The sequence below is a fragment of the Cherax quadricarinatus genome, chromosome 16, assembly GCF_038502225.1.
Source record: "Cherax quadricarinatus isolate ZL_2023a chromosome 16, ASM3850222v1, whole genome shotgun sequence".
NCBI lineage: Eukaryota > Metazoa > Arthropoda > Malacostraca > Decapoda > Parastacidae > Cherax > Cherax quadricarinatus.
Genome location: NC_091307.1, coordinates 43,863,759 through 43,872,395, shown reverse-complemented (window position 1 = coordinate 43,872,395; position 8,637 = coordinate 43,863,759). Strand labels below are relative to the sequence as shown.

Genomic DNA, 8,637 nt, shown 5'->3' with positions numbered 1-8,637 from the left:
GCTAGTTATCAGCAAGAAGGGTTGGATTCCAGAGAGACTTGCCATCTAGTGATTCCCGTCCCCTACACTGTCTGGGAGATCTTCTACCTTACCTCCTTATAGTACATATTGCCTCATCCTGTCACTTCGACTTCACATTGTTTCAGACTATGGAACAATGCTCTTTTCCATCCTGAGGGACTGACCACCTCAAAACTACGTCTTCAAGGGTGACGGACTGATAATATCGTCTTCACATCTCTTCTGCTTCTGCCAACTTTTATGTACTCGACTTTAGAAAACTACTGTGTAGGCGAAGTGTGTCGAAATAAAGATGCCTAACTGTTGCATGTGTGTCTTACCTAACTCTCTGCTTTGTATTAGACTGAGGAAGTCACTGTGTGGCGAAACGTTTCCTTAGTAAAAATTCCCATATGTTGCATAAGTGTCTCAATCTTCAACTTGTCGGTTCCGAAAATCATTTATCACAACTGTCAGAAACTGCAACATCATGGGAACTTGATACAAGGAATTCTTCGATACTTGTACAACCATTGGACACTAGTGGATGGTACCACTGTGATCCCGCCTCCTCTTGCTTCCACTTACATGACTGCAGTATATAAGCCACTTCTCTGGCCATATGCTGTACTTCCTACAAGATTGATGGACTGAACACATCGATTCCAGGCTGAGGGACTGATAATCTCAAATTCCTCCTCTCCTTACCCCTCTCTGATTTGTATTGGACTTACGAAGGCACTGTGTGGAGAAACGTTTCCTTACCTACAATACCTGCAGCTCCGAAGGACCTCTTGGATCTCCTTGGAGATACTCCTTCCCTAACCCCCTTCATTTTTATATATAAAAAAGGAAAAAAAGAAAATGAAAACTTTGTCATGGACATATTCATAATGTGCGTCCTCCCCGAGCCCCTTCCTCCCTCAGCAGCATCCTTACATGACCCTGGCATGTCCAAGCATCTTTTTAAAGATCATTCCAAGAATCCGGTACTTCCTTCGGATAACACCTAGGTGCCGAAGTTCCAATTGATCTTTCTGATATTTCTGACCTTCGCTCGACCTTGACCTTGATTCCGGGTTCCCTCCCTCCATTCCTCCATACAGTACCTAGATTTTCGTATCGTTTGCATATCAATAGATGGATCAGCTCCGAATTCCCATATAAGCGACCTTAACCTGTCACCTGTTAAACAGACTTTGTTACTGCTAATCTTTGCTCTTATTATCAGAAATAACTTGCTCGGAAAGCTCTCTTACTATCTTATCAGTAAAGCATTCTTGCGATATATTGGACAAAACGTTTAGTTCATGTTCTCAAGAATGGTATTCGTACTGTCACTGTACAGAACTCAAAGGAAGCTCGTAATATCTCTCTTTGTTTTTATGACGGCACTTCTGTCACAATACGTAAGCATTCTTCCCTCAGTTCTTGCTACGGAACAATTCAACAAGGTTTTATGATAAGTTGTTTATATATTATGGAGAAACTAAGCTTCAGTCTATTGATTCTCCAGGTAGACACTAATGTCCTTCATGCCCGCGGTGAAAGACGTTATCCTAACAATATAGTTAAATTAACAAATAACAAGAAAAGGCACAATACCGTGACTGGAACAATACACAAATAACCTGCACATAGAAGAGAGGAGCCTACGACGACGCTTCGGTCCGACTTTGTAAATGGTCCAAGTCGGACCGAAGCGTCGTCGTAAGCTCCTCTCTTCTGTGTTCGGGTTATTTGTGCATAGCTAAATTAACATTTGGCTGTCGAGAGCTTCTGTCTTCGGTATATATAGTGGGACAGCTTTCACAAGTACGGGGATTAATCCCAACACCACAACAATACAGAAATTGTTGGCGCTTTTGCCACCCAGCCAAATATTGTAGGCTAATGGCGGAATGTCCAGTCAGTGGAGATAACCATAACAATACATCCTGCAGCCGAACTGCGACCTGTCAAGACGCTCTTCCTACATATTCTCGCCGTTGCACGGTTTTCATAAGCGAAAGGGAGATCCGTTGTCCTAAGGAGAAGGCGAGTTTCTCTTATGCCATGAGTTTCTCATCTTCGTCTTCAAGGAAGATTATTTTGGCTTATATCTAATTATGGTGATGACGAGGACAGCCAGTAACTTATTACTGATATAACGAAGGTACCTTGTATATAATTATTATGACGAGAACAGCTAGTAACTGAATCTTATTATGGCGAGGACAGTTAGTAACTGATTATTGTTATGACGAGGACAGCAAGTAACTAATTATGGTTATGACGAGGACAGCAAGTAATTAATTATGGTTATGACGAGGACAGCTAAACACTTTCTAGTGTTCTGCTCTAGGCACTTAGATTGTTATAGGAGTAATGACCTCGACCTGAATATCTAGATAAGTACTAGTGTCATCGCCTGTACAGCTAATAACTTTCTAATACCATCGTCTGGATAGCTAGTTACTTTCTAGTGCCGTAGTCTGGATAGCTATTTACTTTCTAATATTATCGCTTGGCCCGAGACAGATCATAAACTGTACAGCTAAATATATACTATTTTCCAGTGACATTTCCTGGATAAGTAGTTACTTTATTGTGTCCTCACCTGGACGACCAATTACTTTTTAACGTCATAGCGGTGACAGCTAGGGATTTATTTGTGTAATTGCCGGGCGAGCTGCATAGTTTCTTTGTGCATGCCCTGTGTCTGGACAGCTAGACAACTACTAGTATTATGATGTGGAAAACTAGAAATTTCTCGTATTATGACCTCTCCTGCTATACAGCTCCAAGAGATAAAGCCTAAACTGCCATTTAACCAACAATATTATGACCTGGACGCCTAGTAATTCCTAGTATGATGTCAGGGACCACTAGATAGCTTCTAATGCCATGACCAGGGCAGAATAGTTCCTTGATTTACAACCTAGATTTCCACGTTACTCCTAGTATAAAGAATTAAACACCCGGTAATTCCTAGTATCATTGCAAGGACTGAGACAGTTAAATTCTAGTGACTTATTTTGTAACATTGACATCAATATCAAACTTAGTATAATGAACTAGACTCCTAGTAGATCTAGCCTCATACATAGCTAAACAGTTCTGGTGTCATGAATTGAAAAGTATGATAGTTCGCATTTTCATGATACGAACAACTAGTTAATAATGTTGGTAGAATTACCGACAATATGTAAAGTAAAAGGACACAAGTGCAACTAATGTGACATCTTATTGTGGCAACGTTTCGCTCTCCAGGAGCTTTGTCAAGCCGTTACGGCTTGACAAAGCTCCTGGAGAGCGAAACGTTGCCACAATAAAATGTCACATTAGTTGCATTTGTGTCCTTTTACTTTACAACAGCTAGTTAAGTTCTTTTGCCATGACTAAAATCGTTAGTAATTTTCAGTGCCATGACAAGGACAGCGAAACACTTTAAAGTGTCTTTGAGCTGAGAAGCTTGATAGTTCCTATTTTCATTACTAGGGTACCTAGTTAGTTATCATTCTTACGTCTTAAAATGCTAGGAAACTTATAGCTTAGTGCAGTGGACTCTTATGATCCAACAGTCTGATATTATCTGCTGTAGTGAACATGACAGCTGCTTAGTTCCAGGTGTCATGACCAGGACACTGAATTTAAGTGGTTCCAGGTGTCATGACCTGGATACTTATGTAGTTCCAGGTATCATGACCTGGACACTTAAGTAGTTCCAGGTGTCATGACATGGTCACCTAAGTTGTTCCAGGTGTCATGACCTGGACACTTAAGTAGTTCCAGATATCATGACATGGTCACCTAAGTAGTTCTAGGTGTCATAACCTTGACATTGAAGTAGTTCCAGGTATCATGACCTGGACACTTAAGTAGTTCCAGGTATCATGACATGGTCACCTAAGTAGTTCTAGGTGTCATAACCTTGACATTGAAGTAGTTCCAGGTATCATGACATAGTCACCTAAGTAGTTCTAGGTGTCATAACCTTGACAATGAAGTAGTTCCAGGTGTCATGACATGGTCACCTAAGTAGTTCTAGGTGTCATAACCTTGACAATGAAGTAGTTTCCGGTATCTTGAGATGGAATCTAAATAGTAACTAGTGAACGAAACATTTAAATTATTCCTAGAGTCAGGAGCTCCACAGCTAGTCTTCAGTGTCGTGTTCAGAACAGGACAAGCTCTAAACAAGACGTGTCTTGGACAAAATTTATTTTGTGTTGAATTAAACAAAATATATCCTGACCAAATATAACAAATCCAGACAATAAAAACACATTGTACCGGGTGAAAATTTATGTACACCTAGACACTTACCTTGGGAATATCAACACTCTCTCCACTGTTGTTGAAGGTCCACTGATATCCAAGGGGCTTAGGGTGAGCGTCCAACTTACACGGAATGTTTACTTTCTCATACTTGGCGGCGCCGTGGTATATGACCTGACCGCTCCGGCACACTGGCGCGTCTGTCATATATAAAATAGAGGTCACAAGAATTAGCACAGTAAATAAACATTAAAAAATAGTTTTTTGAAATGAAGGAACTACGTTGATTCTGAAGAGAAAAAGGAAAATACCTCCTGACGTGAGTCTTAGAAAAATAACACACATATGTTAATTTAAATTCGATTCTGTTATTTAAGGTTATTTAAGGTAAGGTTAGTTAATTAAGGTTAAAATATAGGGCAATTTATTTGAAAAAAAAAGTCTGGATTCAGTTGTTGGTAATTTATATAATATTCTGTGAAGATTTTCGTTAATATATTAAGTCCGTTGACTGTCACCAGTGCAAGCTGAGAGAATAATAAATTACTTTACAAGAAATAAATTACTTTACGAGGAAGCGAATACAAAGAAGTCTGTTAAGTAAGACATTATATATATAAATTATAGTATCCCTTCATGAGTTAGTGACCAAATAATTATTAAATCTGATTTCTTACTGAAATGAAAATTAAATCTCAAATTTCAAAGGTTTTCCATTTTCCCTCCAACTAAAAGTTAGATCTGGTAAATAAATGAGCAAACTCAATAATAATTTTCAAATTAAGGTCGCACTATTTTTTGCGGCCACTGAACGACAAAAATTGGCAGGATAAAACCATGAGAGGAATTGAATTTCAACACAACTCGTACAGCCTGGGTTAGCGGGGGTTATCTAATTACTTGAGTTACCTTCAGAATAGTTACCACAAATATTTCTGTTAGATGGTTTGAATTTGAGAAGAACTTGGCTATTGTAGGAAGATAGGCCTGTTGCAGGCCTATCTTCTCCAGGCTGAGGGACTACCTGGAGTTTACATGGCGGGCATTCCGGGGATCAACGCCCCCGCGGCCCGGTCCACGACCAGGCCTCCCGGTGGATCAGGGCCTGATCAACCAGGCTATTACTGCTGGCTGCACGTAGTCCAACGTACGAATCATAGCCCGGCTGATCCGGCACCGACTTTTGGTATCTGTCCAGCTCCCTCTTCAAGACAAACAGGGGTCTACTGGTAATTCTCTCACATTGTGTGTGTCAGCGTGTCAGCGTGTCAGTGTGTCAGAGTGCCTCGTTGTGCTCCGGGTTTTCTCGTGTTTTCACGGTCGCTCTTACGTGCTAGAACTTTAATTTGTGCCATCAATCCTATACGATACATCCCTCTAGCGCCTGGAACCAATCTTGGGCGGAAAACATTATATACTGAGTCAAAAAAGGAGAATTAGTGTGCAGTACCTAGCAGAGTTTACTGCCAGACGGGACTCATAGGCCTGAGTGCCGTGTGCAAAATAATAATAATAGAACTTTTGTCAGAGGAAAGAAAGTCTCCCTGATAACATTGTGTATACACAGTGTATAGTGTATACTACAGTGGCTCCCTAGTATATAGATGATAAAGGCTAAAGTGTCATTTGAAAACAGGTGAATTTGTAAATTAAGTGATAAGCCTATAGAAGCAGGTGCCAGAAGTCGCCAGAAACTTACCACAGTGGTCAGCTGTTTTAATAATCTTTCTGGCCTGCTAGTGTACTGCATATAATCTAGTGATACCAGTGAATAGCAGAATACAGTGTTGTAGTAGCAACTAACCAGTATTATAATGGTACTTAGTGGAGTGGAGTGACTTTCATTAGTTTCTTTTTTCTTGAAATACCAGACGTATACTGTGAATTTCATATAACCTGTAGTTACCAGCGGTCGCAATATACACAACGAGAAGCAATTATTACTACAGAAAAGGCGTCCGTCATCCAAAATATCCACCTGTCAACTATAGTGATAATATAGCAATTATTGTGGTGGAGACGAAAAAAACCTAGAAAAGCTAGATACAGCGATTGATAAACAAGGGTTGAAGCTCGACCGTTCGTCATTGTAGGAGCTGCCAGCAGTCACCGGGTCTTCAACACGCAAGTTATACTTTTGTATCAATCAAATCACATATTACTCGGGTAGATAATTTCCAGTAGATCCTTCATGTGTTAGCCCAAATCACCGACCAGTATGTTTTAAATAAGTGACCCACTGATCAGATCAGATCAGACTGGCTCCGAACCCTCGACTGGTCCGAACCCTTGACTGGTTTCAAACGGATTCGTTGGACAATAAAGCAGACTGTAAACGGATGGGGTTGTAGGCACCCTTATCAAACACAAACAATAAATATAAATCAGGAACGTACACGGTAAGCTGTCCAATATACAAGTACAGTTAGAAACAGAAATACAAATAGCTAGAGCTTCATTTAAGGAGGTTATTAATAGAGTATTCAAGAGGTTGCTAGTAGAATTACAGTAAATCAACCATTCAAATCATTATGAAGCTCTGTGTAGTCTGCAGTCAATCAAACAAACGGGCTTCCACATGGATAAATTGTCATTTTTGTGGAAATTGGTGTCACGCCCCTTGTGCAGATATCCAAGAACTAGCTACAAGCTGTATTAAAACAGGGAAGTATTTTTAGGTATGCCCAAATGAGATAAATCTGTGGACTAAAATTACAAGCGTATTAAAAGAGGATAACATCAAAGCTGCTTTCATAGAAAACCTGGAAGCTTTCTACAACAGATGGGAACATAAAAAGTCTGGGCTGAATGGTACTGCTCTTGATACTGGCCATGTAGTCAGAAACTGTTAGGCTGGAGGTGATGTCCTGGTAGTCAGTAAATGTGGGGCTGATAGTGCTGTCCTGGGAGACAGTAATGGTGAAGCTGGAGGTGCTGTCCTGGGAGACAGTAATGGTGAAGCTGGAAGTGCTGTCCTGGGAGACAGTAATGGTGAAGCTGGAGATTTTGTCCAGGTAGTAGGGAATTATACGCAGGAAGGAATACATATAAATGACCTCATAGGGGACAGGAGCCGTAGTGGGGAAACAAGTGTAGTCAAAGATAAGATAAAACCAATATTGCAAACTAGAAATACCACAGGAAATAACAAACAAGAGGACTCCACTAGCAATAGTGAGGATATATTACCAAAAACAACTGGTGGGAGCTCCATTGTTGGTGCTAGGGAGGATAGGAATAAGACAGGTAAACATGCACCAACAGGGAATACAGTCACAGAAACCCAAGGCAAACGGAAACCAAGCCTGTGCACATACTATGCACTTGGTATCTGCAGACATGGGAAATCTGGAAAAACAGACGGGACGTGCAACTATGACCACCCTAGAAAATGCCGTGCCCATATGACAACAGGAAAATGCAAACTCCCTTCCTGTAAGCTTTTTCACCCTGAAATGTGCATCTCTTCAGTACAGGAAAGACTGTGCTATAACTTAAATTGCCAGGCACACCATCTAAAGGGGACAAAAAGATACAAAACATCCAGGCCATGGGAAAACCTGGGTAGCCACAGCCACTCAAGAGGGAGAGGTTTTTTAGTGCCAGGAAGGAAAAAAACTGGCAGGAAATGGCAGAAATCGTACACCAAATCCAGTCATTCCTGGAGTGGAACCACAGTCGATGGCCTCCACTCCAAACCAACAGATACAGATACTAATGCCGGAAAAAAATCCACCCCCAGTACCAACAATACCACCAGTCCGATGACATTCTTCTTTGCAAATATACAGGGTCTAAAGCCAGCAACAAACAACAAAATACCTTTCATCTGTGGACTGCTTGCAGAGGCAAAGGCAATGTTCGCGGCTTTCACTGAGACCCACATAAAGGATCACTTGGACAACGAAATATGGATCCCAGGTTACAACCTATACAGATGTGACAGAGTGAACAGGCAAAAGGGGGGGTTGGCCTGTACATTGCAGAGTCACTTGTTTGCACAGAACTGCTTAATGCCTCAAATGATGTAGTGGAAGTTTTAGCAGTAAAGATCGAGAACCAAAACCTAGTCATTGTGGTAGACTACAAGCCTCCGGATGCAACATCCCAGCAATTCCAGGAACAGCTGTTAAAAATTGACCACTGTCTGGAAAATCTTCCAGCTCCTGCACCAAACATTTTGCTCCTGGGGGATTTCAACTTAAGGCACCTAAAATGGAGGAATATAGCAAATAATATTGTTGTAGTAATAACACCAGGAGGCAGCTCTGATGAAAACTCACAATCACACGAGCTTTTAAATCTCTGCACAAAATTCAATTTAAACCAGCAAATAATAGAGCCTACTAGACTGGAGAATACACTAGACCTCATCTT

At 40.9% G+C, this 8,637-nt stretch overlaps 1 protein-coding gene across 1 annotated transcript in view; it reads right to left on the bottom strand.

The window, feature by feature from the left end:
• LOC128688798 (nephrin-like) overlaps window positions 1–8,637 on the bottom strand; it is a 625,489-nt gene that overhangs the window by 377,962 nt on the left and 238,890 nt on the right. The window contains exon 8 of the mRNA XM_070085659.1: window positions 4,309–4,460. Coding sequence (XP_069941760.1) covers window positions 4,309–4,460 — 152 coding nt within the window. The remainder of the gene's footprint in view (window positions 1–4,308; window positions 4,461–8,637) is intronic.